Source organism: Carya illinoinensis, chromosome 11, assembly GCF_018687715.1.
Source record: "Carya illinoinensis cultivar Pawnee chromosome 11, C.illinoinensisPawnee_v1, whole genome shotgun sequence".
Classification (NCBI taxonomy): domain Eukaryota; kingdom Viridiplantae; phylum Streptophyta; class Magnoliopsida; order Fagales; family Juglandaceae; genus Carya; species Carya illinoinensis.
This window is the reverse complement of record NC_056762.1, coordinates 36,257,466-36,281,355: the sequence shown is the minus strand read 5'-3', so window position 1 is coordinate 36,281,355 and position 23,890 is coordinate 36,257,466. Positions and strand designations below refer to the sequence as shown.

The 23,890-nt window shown below is 32.3% G+C and overlaps 1 protein-coding gene and 1 long non-coding RNA gene across 9 annotated transcripts; both read left to right on the top strand.

The window, feature by feature from the left end:
* The first annotated feature begins 2,411 nt into the window (after positions 1 to 2,411).
* LOC122280435 lies at positions 2,412 to 7,859 on the top strand. Of its 8 annotated transcripts, XR_006229909.1 has the most exons (10): positions 2,413 to 2,634; positions 2,741 to 2,853; positions 3,618 to 3,647; positions 4,543 to 4,772; positions 5,450 to 5,505; positions 5,746 to 5,832; positions 6,182 to 6,220; positions 6,409 to 6,494; positions 6,576 to 6,703; positions 7,430 to 7,859. It is a non-coding gene; the product is annotated as an uncharacterized LOC122280435 (long non-coding RNA). The 8 variants fall into 8 exon arrangements; XR_006229908.1 differs by having other exon boundaries at positions 2,412 to 2,634; positions 5,450 to 5,585; positions 5,691 to 5,832; positions 6,409 to 6,703; XR_006229907.1 differs by having other exon boundaries at positions 2,412 to 2,634; positions 5,450 to 5,599; positions 6,409 to 6,703.
* A 9,551-nt stretch (positions 7,860 to 17,410) lies between these two features.
* LOC122280805 (protein SPIRAL1-like 5) lies at positions 17,411 to 18,247 on the top strand. The gene is made up of 2 exons (XM_043091839.1): positions 17,411 to 17,718; positions 17,825 to 18,247. Exons 1-2 carry the CDS (start codon positions 17,482 to 17,484, stop codon positions 17,897 to 17,899), a joined length of 312 nt encoding a protein of 103 aa, XP_042947773.1. The 5' UTR covers positions 17,411 to 17,481; the 3' UTR covers positions 17,900 to 18,247.
* The last annotated feature ends 5,643 nt before the right edge of the window (positions 18,248 to 23,890 follow it).

Below are 23,890 nucleotides of genomic sequence, written 5' to 3'. Positions count from 1 at the left end.
AGATACTCTAAATATCTTTTTGTTAAACTTATCACTTTTATTATTATACCTTTAAATAAAACAGTGACAGGTATGTATAGTTCATATATGTATAATTATATACTTAAATGGGACACTATCTTGTATATAAACTTTAAGTTTGCTTCTTTACTTTTAAACTCTGTTATAATTATATACATAAATAGGATATTAACTTGTATGTAAAGGAATTTGTGGAATTGGACGTGTAATGACCCATGAATTTGTTGGATTTTATTGTTGGGTTATTAATTTCAATATGGTAGTTACGTTTGGTTTTGGTATTATATTGTTCTGGATATTTAGAAGTTTAGAATTGTTTACTCACAATGTGCTTTGTGTGGTTATTTTCTAACCTATATTTTACTTTTTCAATGATCTAACCGAGAGTTTGGATATGCATGATTAAATGCATATTTATATGAGTCATTGGATCATGTCATATATATGAAAATCCCTAAAAGAAATAAAATGGAGTACATAAAACATATACCAGAAGATAGAAACACAAATATGAATATTTGTGAAATATTATTTTATTATCATAAAGCAAAATTACAGAAATTTGAGGCTCTTTGCCTCAATCTTTAAACGTTCTTGCTCTTCAAAAATCTGCATGCCTCTCCTATCTAAAGGAGTAGCCACTCGAAAAGAAGACTTAAGCAAAGATTTTAAATCTCTGTTCTCTCGCTTTACTGCTTCTATCTTCATGTTGGATTCCATAAGAAGCCTCTGAAGCAGAGAAATACTCTCGTGGAGTTTGTCAACCCCACCAGTCCTGGATTGCAGTCTCTGAGAATATGCGACAATGGCTGATGAGTATTGAGTACCGAGACTCACAAGCTCGTAGATAAGTTCATTTTCTGACTTATTAGTCAGATCATTATTTGATTGCATAATAGCACCTACGGAAGAAGCAGAAACAACTAGGGAACGAGGTGCAGAATACCTCATGTTTTGGCAATGAGAAGATTGTTGAGCCATTGCAAAGTGAGTAAGCAGAAAGAGATTGCAGAGTAAGAATGCATATTAATTTCAGAAAAGTGAAGAAGATGAGATGAGAAAGAAGATGAACTGAATAATTCTTTTATAGAGAAAATTATGACGAATCACCTCTCGTGAATCATTTCTCTACAAGAGACAAGAGCAATGTAGTATCATAGCTGCGGTGCCTGACAATTACAGAAGAACAAAGTAGTGTCGTAGCTATGCGGCTCCTGACAACTACAGAAAACCTATAAAAATCACGCGGATCAGAGTTGTTTGGTCTAAAACAGAGGGCCACCGCTTTTGTTAAGAGAGAGAGAGAGAGAGACAGAGAGAGAGAGAGAGAGAGAGGTTAACGGCTTAATTTTGATAAATTCTCTACTAACTATGGTATTTACAATAACACTTAAAGAATACTGACTATGTTTTTCTAAGAAAAAGTTTTGGAAGATTATTTAGTTGAAGTTTAGGTTTGGAGAATATGTCGATACAACTTGGCCAACCTTGTGGAAAGAAGTATAATATAATTGTTGGTTAAAGTAAGAGAGTTAAAAAAATGACATAATCTCAAAAGTAGATATATACGGAATAGACAACAGGTTGGTAAGCAACACCTATTCCGTAATTTGTTATTCTTACTTACTTCGATTTCGAGGACGAATTTTTTTTTTTAGGAGGGGAGATTGTAATAGCCCGCTAGAAATTCAATTGTGAAATTTCTATTACCTTTAGGAACCTCGTGAAAACTCCATAAGTTTTCACGAATCCATTAATCGTATAGGTTTTAGTCTAACTACATAGTTAGTATTATTATTTACTATAGTATCAGAAGTGTATTTTTTATTATTGGAGATAGTTAGAAGTGTCAAAATGTATTATGGTTTGTGCCATTATATATATTTCCAATGTTGAGTTTTTAAAATTTTTTTTTACGTGTTTAAAAAAAAAACTCAAACGGATATCTATAAAAATTTATATACCAATATTGTAGTAGTACTTGTCATACTCTACAAAACAATATGCCAAGTTGTCTAATCAGAATACTTTAAACTTCTATTGCATATCTCCACAACATTTAACACTTATGATTTTTTGGTCCAACAAAAATTCTTAGATTTCTTTTTATTAATATTTATTTTATTAACATAATGTCAAAAGTTATATAATTTTTTTTTTATCATTTTTTTTGATTAACACCCAAATTTATAATCCCTACTAGGCAAACGTCCAAAGGACGTTGTGTTTCCTAGTTTCTATATAAAGTGGGAATCCTGATGCTACAGTATTTTTATCTAAATTTTTTTTTTCAATTTTACCCTTAGCTGTAATTCAAAATTTCGTTGGTTTGCTTTTATTTTTTTCTTTTGCCGACTATCATTTTATTCTTTTTACATTTACGATCTTTTTACTTCTTAAGCGCCGACGCTCCCACCCATTTCTCACAAACCCCTCTCTCTCCGTTTATTCCTCTTCACCGCCACAACCTCGCCTCTTCTCGTAAAATGACAAAACAAAAATATACCCCAATATTCTAACTCCTCAGTCCAGTGCACTCCATTACCAAAGCTTGGGCATAGAACAAATTGGTTTGGGCAAAATATATCCCCAGTCCAGTGCACTCCAGTACGGGTACTCTCTATTTTTTTTCTCCCTCATTGCTCGAGATGCATATTTTTATGGGTTTGGGAAAAATATATTGATTGATTACTTTGATCCGCTTTGTCCTTGGATTCAGATTCTGTATAATAGAAGGGCCGGAAACAGAGCAAGACTTTGTTGCAATGGAATTGCAGGAGATCCAAGATTCTATTCAGTCGTCGGAACAAAATTTTCTTGCATATGGAGGAGGTGAGTGAGACTCCAACGGATACTCTCTATCCCTCTCCCAAGGCTTACTGGTTTGACACATAAGCTTGAATGGTTGTTTGACCTCTCAATTTCGCACAGTAGCAAGTTTCTTGGATAATATTCCTGTTCCTTGTGTACTGTTTAAGAAATCTATTCGATCCAACATAGTTTGTCCTGGGTAGACGTAAAGGCTTAGAAATGACGGGGAGAGGAGAAAGGAAATATTAAACTAGCCTTCAACTTCTCTAGATGGAATATCAGGCTTAGTTTCTTTTTTCTTGTTTGGATATGTTATTTGGTTTCTCAATTTCATCACATTTTAAGCTTAATTTAGCGGAATGGTTTCATGATTCGCCTAGATGTTAGACAGAGATTTGCTTTTGGCATTTCTTAGATATTCACGAATGTAGTTCAACACATGTAAAACAGATTAGTTTTGGCAGTCATTTAGTTTCTACATTCTCTTATTTTTTATACATTTGATATCTTCCCAAGCACATACCAAATATAATAGTTGTCCTGTATTAAAACTAATTGGAGAGGAGCTCAGTCATCCTTCAAACTATATATTTTTTTTTTAAATGCTTGCCGCTATCAGCTGTTGGTAATTGATTAATGGTGAACACACTCACAATGTACACCCATGTGCACCGTATACTTACATATGTACAAACTCACTTGCACACCTATACTTACATATCTTAGATATCAATAAATTTATTTTCACAATTTTTAAAGAATTGATAGGAAAAATACTTTTGCAGGGTATAAATGGAAGCCAGGAACCTACTATGGTAAGCAAGTCTGTATTTATTAAGTGGAATTTTAACTGTTACAGAATAGAGCAGATGAACTTGGCATGGTACAATAGCCATTTCTTTATAGATAGGCTTGTTTCTTTTTTGTGTTAGTTTGCTATTTATTTAGTTTTTATTAGAAAGCTTTTATATTACGGATTTATTCAATCTAAGACCTGATATATCAACTACATGGGGATAGATGTGTGTGAGTTAGTTTACCTATCAAAAGAAGGAACTGTGTGTACATATACATGTATGCAACTAACATTCAAACCTAATATGAATTTGATTTAACTATTAACACCAAAGTAAAGAACTTTTAAATCTAAAAATTTTTTGATGAATAAATTTGAAACTTAATTGCATGGTAATACCTATGGATGAAAATGACAGCTCTAGGTAGAAATCTAAAAATTGCAAAAATACCCTGACTTGTAAAATTAAGAAAACTAAACCAGCCTCTCGCTCTCTGCATTGACTTATCACCATAGTCATCAGGCGCATGCTCCATCTTGACTTGGAACTAAAGAGATCTTTGTCATTTTCTGTTAGTAGCAAAAGGTTAATGGAGAATATTGTAAGTTGACTGCAAGTAAACCTTGTAAGTTGACTGTTATAGCTATCTGGTGCTGCATAGATGCATTTGCATCTTGGAGAGTATATCTTTTAATTGTTCTGGGTTCATAATGCTCACCACTGGTGTCGTGCCTACCCATATAAAGAAGTTCTTACCTGTATTTTTATTATATTTAACGTTTATTCAATTGCACCCCATAATATATAATTATTACAAGGATACCCTGAAAAGTCATCACTTAAAGCAGAAAGATAGCAAATATTGCATTTCAGTTGCAATTGATGATGTAATCTGTTTCTTCACATACAACAGGTACTAAAATAGTGTTGTGCAGAAATTAATTACAGTTGAGAGAGAAAAACATTATCATTACAAGGCAAAATGGGTGAGAGTAGTATAGAGAGATACATACCATAACTCTTCAAACTTTGATGGAAGAAGGGAAAGGTGCGTGGTGCTATATCATGGGTGAAGTTCATTGGCATAGATGTGGCTTCATTTATCACCCGAGAGCTGTCCTTCAAGCCTCCAAACAAAATCCGGTAAGAGTTGCCACCAAAACCTTGCCCTCTCAGATGCCTCTCCAGCTTCTTTGGCTTCAGCCACACCCACACGTGTTTAGCAGATAAAGATCTAGGAAAGTGCTTCACTGAATTTGCATAATATTTTCATGTTTTATTGGATACCGGGGATTTTGACCTGCATTGAATCTGCGTCGTATTTCCAAAAATTGTATTAAGTTGACACACATCATTCTTATTTACCTAAGATTGATTGTCTTAGTCTTTGATTCGGCCTTTCCAAACGTCCTATTTATTCATTTTCATTTTTTGTCGTTCTGAGATTCATCTCTCTTTAGATGTCCAAAGGCCTGTTTATTATCCCTTCCCCCGCTCTCTAGCCTGCCTTAACATTTACGTTTACTACCACTTGTCTGTATTGTGTGATCAGGCTATTTCATTGTATAATACGTTTATTTGTTGTCTGTCATACCCTTCTGCTCGGGGGGAAGTCTTAACTGTTGTTTGTTAAGTCTTAGCTTGATATATCTAGCTCCATGTTTAGCTCCACCTTTTCAACCATAATTAACACAATGCAGCATCCTATTTATTATGCTCGATAAAGTCCAAATAATGACTGAGAATAGATTTCATGTTTTCTACTTTCATTGTTATCCAAAGAGGTTTAATTTCTATTGAAATCCTTCTACAATTCATAGGTTGGAAGGCTGAGAATACAACAGAGGATTAAAAGTGCAGAACTTGGGATTTTAAAGTAAGCACAAGAGAATGAACTTCCTAATTTTCCATCATTCATTCCATTTTTGCCTCCTTTGGTGCGCTTTTTCGCATAGGGTAACATTCTTATGGTGAAGACATTTTCCAATAAATTTAAATTATGTTTTTGTTCAACTCAACCTATTTTACCTCATTTTTTAAAATTTTTTTCCTGATTTATAGACAATTAGAGCTATGTTCTCCTTCAAGATGTTGATCATCAATATATTGCCTGCAGAGTTCAGCAAACCTTAAGCTGTATTATGCCACCTGTTCTTCTCTTATTGCCGGGATTATCCTTTTTGGGGGCATTCTAGCACGTTCTGTAAGTTATCTCTGCACTAAATCTTATGATTGATTTAACCAATGCTTCATATAAGAGACTTTTTTTTTAAAATTTTATGCTTCATGTAATTGACCATGTGGGGAAAGCAAACCTTGAACTATTGCCTGGTCAATGCAAGTACATAATTAAAAATTTTACTTACATCTATCTCACCTCATTTTATTTGTATTATTATAAGGATATTTTATGTTAAATGTTGTGCCCAAACTCTCTCTCTCTCTCTCTCTCTCTCTCTCTCTCTCTCTCTCTCTCTCTCTCTCGACGTTTTTTAATTTATGTATTATTTTCTTTATGGATTTGATGATATGTTCTGTATTTTTGTTTGCAGAGGAAGAAGAATATGACTCCGATTGGCTCAAAGATCTCGGTAATTTCAATTCCGTGCCTTGTTTTTTATGTATTTGTTTATCATAACTAGTGTTTCATTTGTTTGCTTAGCAAAACCTAATGGCTTTTTTATTACTCTGCTTGATTGAGGTTTAGATTTTTGTGGATTTTATTTTTTTGAGCTAATTAGGATTTGCAATATAACTTATCATGATATTATTTTTCTAGAAACACACTAAAGTGGAAGATACAAACCTAAAAAGGGCCCCGAAGACCTCCAAAACAGAATTGATATTCTACGAAAGCGGGCAGAAGTAAGTCCGTGGTATCTTTTTGTTTTTATATTTGCTAAGTTTCTTTTGTTACTAAGTTGTGATGTTTCTATGTTTGACGAGGGGCCTGTCATTGATGCCGTTGTGTGGCATGATGGAGAAGTATGGACGGCTGCTCTTGAGACACACAGTCTTGAAGATGACCTGGATTCTGGGAAACTTTATATCGTTATCCCCCTGACTAATCATAGGTATGCTCGGTTGCTTGTGACTCTTGCATGTCTTCAAAAGATTAAAAATGGCTTTTGTTTAGATATAATCAGGATTATGTTGAATTGAAAGAATAGAATTTACAAATATCCTTAAAAACAGCAAGTTAAGTTTGATGGTATATTGGTATATGTATGTTGCAGTTCAGCATCACTAATCGCTGTAGTTATAAATTGACCGGTATTGGTCTGATAAAATGGAAAGAAAACAAATATTTATTTATTTATTTATTATTTTTTATGTTTTTTGCTGCATTGGGATTTGAAAATTTTCAGAAACCAAAGAATCGGGGCCATATAGTTGAATTAATATCACTTGAGTGGAGGTTTTGGTTCTTTATGTCCCATTTGATGAAAACTCCGGGCAGCCATACAAAAGGCTTTTAAAGTTTGTTAAATTGTTTTCCTTTTACTTATAAAAAAAAGGTTTATTAAATTGTAGACTATAGAATCCACGGGCCTATGATATCTTAAATGAACATCTACACTTATTTCAGTATAAATTGTTTTACATATAAAGAAACTATTGTTGAGTGGGCATGCAGAAGCTCTTTATTTTTGAATGAATATTCAATGGAAAATATTTTTATGAATGTGTGTTTGCCGTGTTTGAAACACTTGTTCTGCATATATGTTTCTTCATGCTTTTTTGATTGTGGCTTTTTTTCAGCTTGTGTCTTAATCACTTTGTAGTTTTGTTATTCTCAGGTTCCAGTATTTTCTGGTTTTCCAGCTTCCCCAAATGGTGATTTTCAGATGTTCCCAGTCATGTACCCTGCACTTGCACCAAACTTGAATACTTTGCAAAATCAGGAACAGATTAATCGTGGGCCGGCATTTATGCTGTTCCTGTTTTCCCATATAAGATGATTGTTTTAATTTAAAGTACATAAATTTTTATTGAACTTAAAATTCTGGTTGGGTTTTATTATCAGTTACTCTTTGAGATTTGATTTTTCCTCCCGGAATCGAATTATGTATCACATGTAGAGAAAATAATACTATGTTTACTATATGGTGAACGCATAATAAGTATTTTATAGTATTATTGATGTAGTATATTGTGCTAAACAAATATACCCAGGGTGATTTTCTTCAGGTATATTATTGTAATGCATGCATATATTCTTTTGTTTTATTTTGCCATCTACATTACTATGATTGATGTGTATATTAGCTTATTTTGAGATGCATAGTTTATGCATATATGATCTTATTTGACATTAATAGTCTGAATATACAATCAGTTTATTTTAATGCATATTATTATAATGCATGCATATATTTCTTTATTTTGAGATCCATAGTAACATACATGATTATTTTGTTTTATTGTAAAATCTATATTACTAAGATTGATGTGTATATTAGCTTATTTTGAGATGCATATAATTACCATAAAAATTTTGCCTAAACTAGGCAAACGTCCAAAGGACGTTTATTCTACTAGTATATATAAAGTGGGCGAGCATGTGCTGCTGCTGTTTGTGACGCTGATCTGTGAAAGGAAAACAAAAATAAAATCCGGAACCAAACGTAAGTGAAAATACATCCGCAAAGATCTTCACAGGTAATCTGGAGTTTAGTTTCCAGATGTCGACTGGGTTGGATCTCCTCAAAGTTTCGAGGCTTCTACCAAATCCTTTTGCTTAATTCTAAAAATTTATTATTACAATAACAAAATGAATTTAAACAAAAAATAACACATCTTGATGGATTTTACAACTGTGCCGCCCAGCGTTGGGCGTGTCCCTAACGCAAATTATATATATATTTTTTAATTTTTTAAATATTCTGAAAAAATATACTAATTACCCAATTATTAAGAAAAAAAATACAATAAAAAATGAGGGAGCAAAACCATAAAACATACTATCATTTTCTTAGGTTTATATATAAATATCACAAAAAAAAAAAAAAAAGTTTATGACTTGACTTAATATATTATATTTATTTTATAATAAAAAAAACTTTAAAATTGAATGACATTTCTCATAACTCATGTTCACTATAATGTAAAAGGTGAAGGTGGTTTTACTTCCATTTCAAGAGAGGGTTTGCAGGCCAACCCACCCCCCATTTGAGAGGGTGGTGGCCTAGCACGGGTGGTTCTTACCATTTAAGTGCGTAGATGTTGACCCTCTCAGGAGGAGTGAGTTGATCAGTACAATCCTATATTTGAAGAGTAATGATACACGTATAATCATTTATATATTATGTTTTTAAGACAAGTGTTATAAATACTTAAAATTTTATATACACGACTCATTTTATTAGGTTTTTTTTCTTTTTCTTTTTTAAATTCAATAACCTTTTCACCGTATTAATAATTGACATGTTGTAATGTCAAATAACACTCTTATTGATATGGGCCTTAAGTTCAAGGGATCCTAAACCATGTCAACTTAAATCTGTTTTGGTTAAATTTATCTCAGGTGACATTGTCCTGCTAAAATTTTGGGATCCATACTGATAGCGTCTTAAGTGGAGTTGTGTCAGTCCAAGGACACTTTCCAACCCAACAAGACAGCAGTTTCCAAAAGAGAGATGTTCAGAGTCCAAGATGTATAATTTTGCGTTACACGACGGGCCGTTGCTCCCGATATCCCACCTCACAGGGTTAATGAATCTCAACTCAAGTTAGCTGTGCCTATAATCCTCATGGGAATCACTCATCCTTTTTGCCTATTTGTCACCCAATTAATAATTTATTTGTATTAAGAATATAATATAAATAATTCTTTTTTTATTAGTTTAAATTTTTAAGATAAGTGATAATTTCACAATGTGAAAGAAAAATTTTATTCATCATCTTTACACATACATCTACTTTTATTTTTTATTTTTTTATTTCTTTTCTCTTAACAAGTGTACGGTGTAGGGATGATAAGTAAACTTTTTTCTCGAGAGGCTGTTATAATTATCGAGGATTCTCATTGGCCTTTCTCACCCTAATCACCGAATAGGTAATTTTTTTTTTCAAACATTTTTTAAACTTCTTAATTACTTTTTAAAAAAATTATAAATTCATTAAAAAATATTTTCTTAATTATTAAACAAAAAAATGACAATCGATAAGAATAATCGGTACCGCATCAAGAGTGGCATTTTCCTTTTCTAAAACGCTCCAAGAAATGCTAATTTGATTGGTCCCGACTTATGGCCCAATAGTTATAATATTAGTCGGTATAAATTTTAAGTAGTCGGTATAATATTAGTGATATAATAGATATTGATTCATTTAATAATTGTCGTATCAATGTCATTATGGGTATTAAATGGACCATACTTGCATGTCTATAATACAGATAACATGGGTACGTACGTAGGTGTGTAGACAGTACTACTGAATGCATGTTAAAATACATGATCAATACAAACTCCGATAAAATATTAAAAAAACTAATTGGTAGCCCCAAAAACCATAGTTTTATACAAAACCATGTTCCATTCTTACAAAACAAAACGTTTGATGCTGCTGAGAAATTATGGCAAGAAAAGCAAAATGTTTCAGTTGAAAAAATATGGGAAAAACCACTCCAAAACAATATTTGTATATCCTTTAATGCAGCTGTTAGAAACTCGTTTTTTTCAATTTCAGCAATAAGTAAAAGTACGGAAGTGGAGGTTATTAAAATATGAACTGAGGAAAATTCTACTACTACTCCGGTGATAGCAAAAGCTTTAGGGGCAAAGATGGCCCTTAAAATGGTAGAACACATTAATTACCCATTCATCCAATTAGTGGGGGACTCCGAGTTTTTCATTTCTTCCATCAATGGAGAGGATGCAGTTTGGCAAATTACTCCAATTTCAAATTACATTGCAAACTCATTGCGATCACACAAAAACTGGAGCTTCAAAAAAAGAATCGATTCTCGCACTCAGTAGTGCAATAGGCCGCTACAAACTTTATGTTTGGTAGCATTCATTTAGATATTATTTCTATTGGTATTCTATATATTAATAGTGGAAAAGCCCATCCTATGTAACTTGTATTATTTCTTTAATGGTATGCAATCTTGCTTAGAAAAAAAAAAATGTTCCATTCTTACAATCATGATTGAATGATTTGCTTCCATCCATCTTTTCGCCATTCGGTGTAAGTTGCAACTTGTCTGTCTCTAATTATTTTCTTCTTTTTTTACCCTTTTAATTTAAAACTATTGCATGGAGATAAGGATTAGAGGAGGGAAGATGATCTCCTTTATTTACGCATATGAGATGAGATGAGACCAGTTAAGAAAAAAGTTAAAAGTTAAATAAAATATTATTTTAATATTATTTTTATTTTAAGATTTAAAAAAGTTGAATTGTTTATTTTATTTTATATGAAAATTTAATAAATTTATAATGATTAGATGAGATAAAATGACATGAAAAGTTTTGTGAAAGTGAACGTGGCTATCAAAACCCATGTAGTTATATATAAGCTGATATTACGCCTAGAGCCTGATAGCCTAATGGTATATGATTTGGTTCTCTAAATAGAAAATTTGAATTCGAAACTCCCCACCCCCTTGTATAAAATATATATATATATATAAGATACTATAAGAAAAATAACTATTTGTGATGAATTATATAAGACGAAAATGATTATTTACGATAAGAATATATTTATTTTAATAAAAAATAATTATTTTTACAAAAAATAACTGCTACAATTGAATAGATTTATTGTAATAAGGAGAAATGCTCCATCGATCTACCATATATATATATATATACATACACACACACACACAAACACACATGTAGAACAATCGATATTGATCTGGGTCCAATCTTCTACTTTTATAGGAATCATGTACACCAAAGAGGGCGCATCAAACATCACACCAATCTATTTTGTTTCTCGATGCGATTCCTATCATCATCATCATCTCTACTTCCTTTTTCAGTTCTATATAGATATCCTGCCTAGGTCAATGGCTATATTTCAATTTTCAAACACATGATCCCATTGATTTCTCACACTTATAAATCATCAGTTCGAAGAACTCGACGGAATAGGATCGATCAAATATTATTGCAGTAAAAGATCATGACTCATGGGCATGGTATTCCAAGCTAGCCTGATCACTTGTAATTAATCTGATGGATTCAGATATTTTTTGGAGAAAAAAATGTGTAGCATTATTATTATAATTAGATGTTCGTTGTTAGATGGAATCATTATTGCCATCAAAATAATTAGATCGATGGACATACCAACAACAACAACAACATGCTAACTAATTGCTTTAATTAGTTGGCAAAAATATATTCAAACAAAGACATGATAATGCTGGACCAATGGAAGACCCATCGCTTGTGGTGGCTAAGATTTAAGCTATCTTGTTGTCGATAATCCAGATGATCATCAGGGGTACGTGTCATATTATTGCCGCACTTGCCAAATCGAGTATGTCATGTGGTTATCTAGCTCGTGGTCTTTTGCTTGGCATTGCATGCATGCCGCATGTGGTCTCTTGCAGCTTTTCTTTTTTATATATATATATATACACACACACATTTCCACCTATCCTTCTCTCCATTAATATATGGATGATGATAGTCTTACAATTCACTTATAATTTATTTTCAATTTATTAATAAAATAATATTTATTTAAATTTTAAACACATCAAATCAAAATCAAAATCAAAATAAATATATAAAATAATATTATTTTTTTAAAAGATTGTAAAAAAATTATAAATGAGTAGTTATTTTATAATTTTTCTTAATATATATATATATATATATGCAAATAAATGAAACTGCGTTTTAGATCATCATGTGCAGTGATCTTCGATCGGCCTCAATAATTGAAATCGAAGCATATGTGGTTATAATCAACTGATCATGTCAGGTGTTTTCTGGGAGTATCAGAAACGTACATTCCATTTTACAGAACGCATGATCAGATATGGCCATATCTTTTGCTGTGGCATTATTGGTTTTCTGAAAAAGGCATAGAGATTGCTTTGATTCCAGATTCCTATCTCAAAACCTTTTTCTTTTTCTGATCTAAAACTTGCAAGGCTGTCCACACGTTCGGAAAAATTAGATAAGGTAAGGTAAAATAAATTAAAATTAAAATTAAAAATTAAATAAAATATTATTAAAAATTAAATTACTTATTTTATTTTATATAAAAATTTAAAAAATTATAATGATTAATATAAGATAAAATAAAATAAGATCAGCTTTTAAAAGTGAACAAGATAATGTTATCTATTTGTCATTGTAGTAGGAAATAAAACTTTATATATTACTACAAGAAAATTGAATTTTTGTGACTAATTTATTGCAATTAAAAGACTATTTGCAATCAAAATTAGTTATAAATAATTAAAAGGTTATTTTACTATTTAGTAAACATGCACTTAAAGTTAGGGGTGACAATATGTTACACGATTCGTTAATCCAACGCGAACACGACACAATAAAAGCGGGTTATGGTTTAGTCTTAACGGGTTGACCCGTTAAGACACGATTGCTTAACGGATTAATAACGGTTAACATGTTATGACACGTTATAATCCGTTATGACACATTAAGAAAGTTAAAGTTACAATTATATCCTTATACTTAAAAGTAAAATTGTTAGAATTTCAATTTCGATATTAAAAGAACTCAATTGGTGTCCACCATGGTGATTATCTTCTTTTATTTATTTATTTTTTATGATATTAGGAGATTTGGAGAGAGAGATTGAACTCAAGACCTTTCTTATGAAGGTGGAGTCTCATACCATCTAAGTCACGGACTCTTTTATATTTAATACCTTTTAGAAAAATAAATTTAAATGCTTAAAACACTTTTTGGTACTTTTTTAGAAGATCAACTTTTAGGCTATTAAAAACACTTTAATTATTAACCTCCCAACTCAAACCCAAACATGGAATATTGAACTCCACGAAGAATGTATTACTTTGCTCTTGTGAAATCATGTGATCATTAGCTTTTTCTTAACATACTAAGTTTGGAAATAATTTTTAAAACATGCAACTTCGCTTGATCGTGTAGTCATATAATCTTTCCCTAACCAACAAATTCGGAAGCTTAAAGGTCTCCTGATCACATATTACATAATATATATATATATATATATATTTATGAGATAATGTTATTCTCATTACGTACCTTTAATGATTTTATATTATAGACAATTGGTGAAATTACATGTTTGTGCATGCATGGCAGTTAAAGAAATAAAATTAAGAACAAATTAAATTGCCAACTGTCTTATTTGAGTTAATTGCGTATACGTACCACATGATACCGAATAATAAAGCTACAGTGCAATACATGATATGTAAGATATATATATATATAGTTAGTAATGAAGAAAATCTAGTTTTTTGCTAAAGTACCATTATCATAAGTGATGGGATTCTTTTTTCAATATGACAAAATTATATCAAAGTAAAGAAATAAGCGCCTTTCGATATCTATAAGAGATTGGGATATATAGAAAAATTTTACTTATCATAAATTCATAATCCCTTACAATACACATCAACATGCGATTTTTCACTTTCGTTATTCTATTTATTAAATACACATATTGATGTGTAAATATGTGTGTTTAAATAAAAAAAAAATGGTAAATCACATGATAATATGTAATATATAGAGATGACAGGTAATATTTCTCAATATATATATATGTATATAAGGATCACGCAATTGCTGATCTTATAACTTCTTAAAATTGTATAAAAAAAAGGATGTATATGGGATCAAGTAGTATAAACTATGACTGCCATGCACCATCATAGAAGTGTGGGAACATAGATGACTGGCCGAAGATCAGACCATCCGATGTCGTGTTTTTCATTATGTTATCGTTTTCCCTACTGGTAATCTTGAAAAATGGATTGTGGATCTCTTTAAAAATCATCTCAAGACAACAAATGACATTGCACTCGCTACATTCACTGCTTTCAGTGAAGATTCCACCGCCACCAGCAGTGGGTCCATTGTTCGTATTTTTCAACAAACAACTTATTTTTGTCTTATAAGACGGCGTCTTCTTTGTAGGATATGGATGGGAACCAAGAAATTGATCTAAAAAATCGGTTTCTTTTTTTTTACCACTTTGCAATGTTATTATTGTTTTGTGATGTTTTGTTGGGAAACTCCATCCCCTCTTCATCCTTTTCATGTATCATCTTTTTCACTTTAAATGAAGCTTTCTTGCATGCTTAGAAAAAGAAGAAGAGGAGGAGGAAAAGAAAGAAAGAAGGGGAAAAAGAAAAGTATAAACTATGACTGATCGTTGCAAAAGTACCGATACTAACTATTTTGGGTGGAAAAATTCAACCAAAAAAGAAGAAGAAGAAGAAGACTTTAGGAATATTGATTGGCTGTTTACTGCCATCTCAAGGTAATCAGCTCTAGCAGCTAGGCCAGCCCCCGGTTTGATCTTTTCAGTGTCCTAACGATGCAGCACTGCTTAATAGTACTCAATATGTGTAGTCCCTTTGAGTTTTGAGGACCACGTACAGCCATCATCATATTTTCTCCATGATCGCTTAGTACTGAAGCTTCAGACATACGGGCACTATATGAATTCCTCATCAACCCTCGACATTTGATGAAAACTACATATATTCTCTGCCAACTTTGTGGGACCTAGAGGTTCTACATTAAATTTTCCTACGATCTAGGCACAAAGATTATTATATTTATACATTTAACCATGAATATTTACACATGTTATATAGCTTGTCGTTCAACATTAAATTATCATGACCGTTTTCTCAAGCATGCATGCATATTATTGTAATCCAAACCTTACATGGTCAGTGTAAACAAATAAAAAAAAAAAATTCTTAATTGATCATTACTCGACATTAATATACGTGATCAAGGGCCTAACTAGCTGCTAGAGGCCGGTAAGCATACATTAATCCAATATTAATTGAAAATCAATTCTTGGTCACATTTTCTCATTCATTCTAATTCCAATATTCAGCCTCCATCAATAATATTCCTTAGTCTAATCCAGCAACATCAATACTATTGATCAGAAATAATCTCATATTACTTGTAAATAAGATTTTAGACATATTTATAAAAAATGAATAATTCTTTTTTATTGAATCGATTTTATGAGATTAATTAGACTAATAAATTTTTTCAAGTACTGCAAATGCCGTTGAATTAGTTTGAAGGGCAAGATTCTTGGAACCGACCGATGGAGCTATTTCTATATATTTATATATATATATATATGATCGCTAATAATATTATTATATATATAAAATACAGCGGTGTTTCCTTCCTTGATCTACAGTAGTAGTACTTTGAGAGAGGAATATACAAGTCATGAATGGGTCCAATAACACCAGAGCCAACCAAGTTATAATTTGCGCTTTTGTATTAATTAATTTCCTCTTAAACAGTTACCCATTATCTTGATTTAACCCCATTTAAACACTGCTTTAGCTCTTAAAATAGTGGGATTGAGGCCCAAGCCTGTCGTGATCGATACATGACAGTCATATTCATCTACATCACTTACAGTACAAGTGAATTTCTTGTACTTTTTTATGGTGAGATGTCATAATAACTGTACGATGAGTTCAAAATGGCTTGATTAGACTGTCACTTTTGTGCCAAATCCTGTCGTCGATGTCACAATGGCAAGGAAAATAGACCCAACTTACGAATCATTTATAAGCTAGTTAATTATAATCTTTTTAAGGAAAAATGAAGAAAAGAGGAACAAACTACGGTCGGGCTAGGAAATCTTTATCCAACTAACTATGGTTAATTACCGTTGACTGCTTGCAACATTATGGAATCAAACACCACTAATCCTAAATTATGGTTTGCTCGGTAAGGCTGAGGCCGGAGCCCACCACTTTGATTTTGACATTCGACCAACTCATGTTCTGTCCACTCCATAAGGTTGTAGAGTCGTTCATGACATGTACACATCTGATTACATGATGCCACAGCTAGCTGGCCGCTAGTTAGATAGACGGTTGAAAAGTATATCATATACATAATAATTAAAAACATGAAATGCATGTTCTTAGATCTTGAGTATTCATTAAACACTGCTAAATAGTTGTCAAATCCTCCATATATAGCTTTAGAAAGTGAAATTAATGAAGTAGTCTTTCTAGCTTTTGTTCTATATTTATGTAGAATTAAGGATCGGGAACTACAGCTGTGAAACCTTCCCTGGATTTACATTTCGATCTGGCCATGAGGGCGGCCGCGTGTTGCAAATTAAGACTGCTGCTTAAATGAAGAGTTAAAACTATCGTAGAGTAATTTATATATATCCAAGGATATTGATCAGACCAAGGAGATACTGATGCAATTTCATGGATTAATCCAGTACGATTCTTCGTGGTTATGACTGTGACTTTCGTCCTCATGACAAAAGCATCATCGATCTCAAGATTTACCATTAAATGGCATATATGACTGTAACATCAATGTACCTACAGTCGTATATAGTTAGTCCAAGGCAATGAGGGATAGTTAATTAAATTTGTGCATGCATCATCATCGTCATCCTCAAGTTTGGTCTCACTATTTCATGATGGGCATAAAGACCACTTGAAAAGCGCATCATCATGATCAGCAATGCATATATACACACAACATACATACATGTACAGAGACATACATACAATCTTCAAAATGAGTACGCTGTCTATATATATTAGGGTTCTCTTCCCAGCTTATTCCCCTTCTCCTAAATTCGTAATTAATTTACTTTGATTAACAGATCTTAAGAGGAAGCCATGAGTAGAGGTGGAAGCTATGGTGGCGGGCAAAGTTCCCTGGGCTATCTGTTTGGCTCTCATGATGAGAAACCGAGCGCTTCTCCTCCCACCCGGACAGTCGACCCACCTCCATATGGTATCGATACCAACAGTACGGATCAGAAGCCTCCCGACGCTCGTTCTCCTACAGAGAAAGAAAAAGTGTCAAACAACTATCCCCGAGCTCAAGGCCAAAACACAGGAAACTTCATAACTGTAAGTTGCTTTCATATATATGTTTGATGTACACGCATTTGCACCTTATGATCTGACATAGATCTTTTTCACATATATGCTGCAAAACACTACTATACTTGATCAGGATCGTCCGTCAACAAAAGTCAAATCCGTTCCAGGCGGGGATTCATCTCTCGGTTACTTGTTTGGAGATAAGTAATATTCCTCTCTCCGAACTCTAGCAGCTCTATTATGGAATCTGGAGTAGCTCTTTTCTGGGTTTTGAATATTATGTACAATAAAGGATTCAGTTCCAAAGAAGGGTTGGATTTGCAAGGTTCCTGATTTGTGTATGGTGTTTGATTTTCTTACAGACGTACGGTGTGTAATGATTTGCAGATAGGTCAGCCAATATATATGGAAGTAGTGTGCTTGATTTAATAAGAAGGAAGTTAGTATATAAGTGTGTGAATTCCCATATATTTTAATGAAAATCTATATACTGAAGTTTGCTGATCATCAGGTTCGTGTCCATATTTGGAAACAATAAAGTGAGCTTTCCATTTTAGTTTCATGTTGATAGCTCTTTCCAGATACAGATTTATATTAATTAACTCTTTTTTCTGTTCCTGCTATCCCTAATATTGTTTATTAAGTGATAGCTCTTTCCAGATACAGATTTATATTAGTTTAACTCTTTTTTCTGTTCCTGTATCCCTGATATTGTTTATTTAAGAGTCACTAAAGAGTACTTGAGATTTATAAAATAATCCCCAACGAGATTAATCTATGGATTTGTCTCATGAGTACTCATGATGCATGCCAAACAGCATGTATTATTAATTAACATACGCACAGTTTACTGTCTCTTCTCACTTCCTTAATTAATATAAGAGAAGGAAGATTAAGTTACTATTTCTATACGATTTTTATTTGCATCCAGTGAGTCGTTTGTTTATCTTGCATATAATATGGTCATAGAAACAATTCACAATTAATAGTACTTCCATGGGAGCTAGCTAGAGTACTCAATTCCTGCTTTTTTGGACCTTTTTCTTTGGCATACAATAAGAACTACTTATGATGTTAGAGCTGAGTCTGGAGGTTTCATCTGGTCCCTTTTCTCATTCTATATATCCTTTCTCTATTGTTTAGTAAAGAAATTCAAGACTTGACATGGAAATAAGTCGCATATATAGGCTTATAATAAGCGTTAGGAACCGATAATTAGCTACTGATCATGAATTATATATATATATATACACCGATGATGGAAATGCACTAATATACAATACACAGATTATGATCATCGGACGACAAATTACCATGAGGTTATACGGGAAAAATTGCTAAAGTCTTCCAACAATTTGGAGAGAAAAAGTTTGTTTGTATTCTCTATATCTTGGTTATTGAGTTCACAATCACCAGTCTATATATATGATTCATGAAATTCATACAAGTTATGATTAATTGAGTACTGCAGACGGTAACATATATGATTAATCTGTGTTTAAGAAAAAGAAAAGGAAATATTTCTTTTCATGCAATAGAGATCGTGCTAGCTAGCTGCATTTTTGAAATGAAAATCCCGATGCCCTTACTTTATATATATATATATATATATATATCTATATATATTGATATTGACCTAGTCTACTATTTATCATTCATCATCATGTGTTTCATATATACGACGGATTTCTCTGCTTCATGAGCTGCATGCCATTTTGACTTCAAAGTTATAAAGAGCAACTGGCATAACAACAAACCTCATGGAAAACTCTTTCACGTCTTTGTGCTCATCACTGATCATATGTTGTAGGTTGTGCAATCATATTTCCAATTAAGAATACTCATATATATTCTACAGTACTGATCTGCATATATATATATATACTGGATGGAAATCAATGGCGCCATGATACAATGGAATTGAACTGTTTGTATGCACGATTTGTTATATACAAGTGTTTCATATCTTTTTTGATCAGGCAACAGTGGTTTGAAAGAGTAGTTTTAGTGAGGATTTGGATATCAGATTTTAGTAAATCAAAGACAACCCAGATTTGACATGATATATATTTGGCCCCATGACTATAAATGAAGGTTTCTGCTTAGAATTCCTAGCTAGGGAACTTCCTCCAGGATACAGACAACATATTGCCGCAAAACTGTGGATAACATCAACTGAAGATAACTACGCAAATTAAAACAAATTTTGTTTTGACTTGATAGGGGAAGTGTTGGAAGATTATCAAGGATTTGATTGAACAGCCAGCTTTTCTATTTTACTTTGTATATACTTCATTAAAGGATGCCAATTTCCCATCTGATTTGAAGGTTTCATCTTTTTCTGAGGTTCCATCCTTAATTTGGAATTAGTAAACATTTCAAATCAATGAGCTAGTGTACTTACTATATATATCTTTTCCAATGTATGAAATGATGAACCGTACCTTTTATAAATGACGCATTTAAATCATCATGCATATTGCATCTTTTCCAATTGATACATGTCAATCTCCCTTTTAGATAATCATGTCCAGTATTTAAGCCTGATTTATACTCTACATTACGTACATTAATCCTTATATATAACATGGCTTTCTGAAGCTAGTATTTTTACATCTTTAATCAAATGTTGGAGTCTTTATGTGTCATGGACAACAATCGTCAACAGTAATCTAAATTTTTTGTTTTCACTGGATATGAATATATATATATATGCATACATATATAATTAAAGTGATTAATGCAGTTTAGTTTGGGGAAAGAGTAGTCTTAATTTCCTCGAAGAATGTCGATTACACCATGCATGTTTACACATGCCTAGCTAGCTAGCTGCGCGCAGCGTTCTTATAACTAGTTGAAGTGTTAACATCTGCTGTTAAGTGGCTAGCACATGATATATATATATATATATATATATTATGCGTTCATTATATCATGAGCTGTTTTCCTTATTTAATTTAATGATGCAAAAAAAAGCGAGAAGTTAATTAGGTTAATAATTAGGGACACATGCATGCATGAAAGAACTTCCTAATTAATTGGCTATGAACAGGTGGGTTTGGGGCTAGCTGTCATGCTGTGGAGCCTAGAACATATATGTAGATGTTGATGATCTTAAATGGTTTATTGAAATGAAAAAGAAAAAGAAAAGAAATCGGAAAGCACGCCAAGATCAGAAAGTACCATAATATATATATATATATAAAAGAGAAATGCTACACATCATTCTACATCACACATTTTATATATTAAAATATTATTTTTTATTTTTTTAATTTTTTATTTTATTTTATTCTTATTAAACTAATTAAATTATTTTATTTATCATCCACACACTACATATTTATTATAGAAAAAAATGAAAAAAAAATTAAAATAAGTATAATGTATGAAGTGTGAGGATGACAAATAGATTTTTCCTATATATAAACACATACGGCCTCTCTAAACGACTTATAACTTAAAAAAGAAAAAAAAAAAAAAACCCTAGTTTGTTGTTTATATATTAACTTCGATCCGCATGCCTTATAGCTGCATTCACTCACTCATGATGATGATGCTTAATTGCCTGATCAGTCAATTAAATTAAGATTTGAGTAGCAGTAATTTTCGCAATAAATGCTATAGATCATCATCAGCTTGGGAGCTATATTGCCAAACAACAAAAGAGCTATATTGCTATAGATCATCATGGCCATGCATGCAGTAGTAGTACTACTGCAGGCACATATCGTTACAGATTTTTATTTGTGCAGCTTGCGCTTCGATCTCCACACTGTGAAATGCTTAATTTGTAGCATAAATAATAAGAAATTGCTATAAGAATATCATTAATTAGAAGATGGGACAACGATAGGGAAAAAAAAAAAAAACTCAAATTAATTAATACAACTTAAAAAAGACTAACATTTATTTTAAAAAATATATATATTTTTATGCTAATTCAACACAGTATTTCAAAAGAAAAGAACATTTTAAATATTTAATTGTAATATAATGGCAACTATATCAATTTTCTAGAAAAAATTAATGAAGTGTCCTTCCCGCCAGCTCAGCGTAAAAACTAAAAAGACCAGTTTTTTTGTTTTTTTAACTCGGCAATACAGTAATCGTAATGAGGTGGCATATGTCTCAAACCTCCTCCAGCTTAAGGAAAACGACAAAAAGTGGGTTGCAGAATGCAGAGCCCAAGGAATTTAAGGGAATGGGCTGCAAGTTCGTTAATAGGAATTGGGCTGAGCCTAAGTAAAGATATTGGGACCAAAACTTTATAACCATTTCCCAAGTTCTAATTAGACATAACAAATTATCTTTCATCACTATAATGTCTTATCTAAGTCACAAATCAAATATCAGCGTAATGTCTTAGCTCTCATTGTAGTATTTAGGTTTCCTCAATTCAGGTTGGTTTAGGCTGTCTTTGATTATTTTATTATCATTTAATATTTTATTATTATTTTATTACTATTCACAGATCATCTGAAATCACCTCATTATCCAAACATAACCTTTTTAATTTTATTTTTTAGAGATAATTAAAAAGTTTATAAGTTATGATTATTGATGGGTAGAGTTACGTTGATACACTGTGTAATTAATAACTCTATGTCACTCTCTTCCCTTGGACAAAACCTGTGATCAGGTTTTCCTTCCATACAAACATAAAAGAAAATAATGTAAAAGTATATTCACTAACATCGATTCCTGGTTCTATTTATTAATTACAAAATAGCTCACAAGGTATTCCACCCTCTTTTTTTTTTTTTTTTTTTTTTTTTTTTTTTGCGGTAAGTATTCATGATAGAAAAACTACACTAGTACAATAGAGTCCAAGATTATGCAAAATTAGTAGGAGGATCCTTGTCACTATGGAAGTACACAATCAAGGATACAAATAAGGGGAATGCTTCCATATAAGTGATTGGAAGCTGCCAATTGTGTGATGTTGTGCGCATATCAATTTTGAGATTGATAAATTTTCTTCATTCTCCATTCTTCAAAGTTAGGAAGCAACTATTGTATATCTCTTGTAATTGTCTTCATTTTCCAATTTGTTAGTGCATTTGATTTGGTAATGGCTTGGATAACCTGTTTGGAGTCTCATTCGATAATGATTTTTTTTTGTTCCTTTGTTTGCCACCTCTTGGACTGCCAATAGTGCAGTAGCTACTTCTCCAACATTTGGATTTGTATTGTGGATGAAATATGTATGGGATAGCTTGGTGAGTTCTGCATATGGTTGCTATTGTGCTTCCATTTTTCTTGACTGCTACATGTAATGAAAGTGAGTGGAATCCTTGTGGAATGACCTACCGTTTAGGATCTTGTTGAGAATAATTAATGATCCAAGCTCTGCTATGCTCGGAGAAAAGTTGGGAGACTTTTGACACAAACTAGTTTGGAGTGGGATAATTTGCATTATGAATGATTTGTTTTATGAGGAACCATAGATTATCCATAATTAGGATGACAAAGATTTGAAAGGAACAAGTATCCTCATTAGGGATTTGAAGTCCAGTTGATGGGTTAAGAATGATTGAGATCCAGACTGAAATCGATTAGCTTGCAAAGTTTGTAATATTTATGGGCCATCTAGATTGTCTCCACAAAATTCTAGAGAAAGAACAATTGAAAAGCAAATGGGATTGGCCCTCTTCTTCTAAGTTGCACAATGGACAAAGGACATGGTCTTTACTCAAGGGAATCAATCTTTTTAGAAGGGATCTAGTAGGAAGAATTTGATGCATAACCTTCCATAGAAAATATTTTAGTCTGTCTTGAATCTTAAGCTTCCAAAGGTTTTTGCAGGTTTTATTAATCTCTTGCATTTGACGTGAGATTTGGGGTTTAATCAGAGCGTCATATGCTGATTTTACAAAGAAGTTCCTAGAGGAGTGATGCAGCCAATTTACTTTATCAGATATGGAGAAGTAGTTGAATGAGCTGAGTGAGATTTTGAGAATGGAATTTACCGATTCAATGGTAAAAAGAGCCTGAAGAATGAGGGTGTTCTGTCTTCTAGGTTCGTCCAATGTTAGTTCTACTACTTTCATGTCAGGCTCACAGGTTGGGTTAATTGGATTAGGAAGAGGTCTGAGTGTAGGGAGGCTAGGGACCCAGGGGTCAATCCAAACACTTGTAGTGGTTCCATTATTGATTTGAAGACACATACTAGCCTTAATTATTGCAAATAGAGTTT

Coding starts and splice junctions, on each gene's coding strand:
- LOC122280805 (XM_043091839.1), top strand. CDS start 17,482: ATGAGTAGAGGTGGAAGCTATGGTGGCGGGCAAAGTTCCCTGGGCTAT. Junction 17,719..17,824: donor ACACAGGAAACTTCATAACT/GTAAGTTGCTTT, acceptor ATACTTGATCAG/GATCGTCCGTCAACAAAAGT.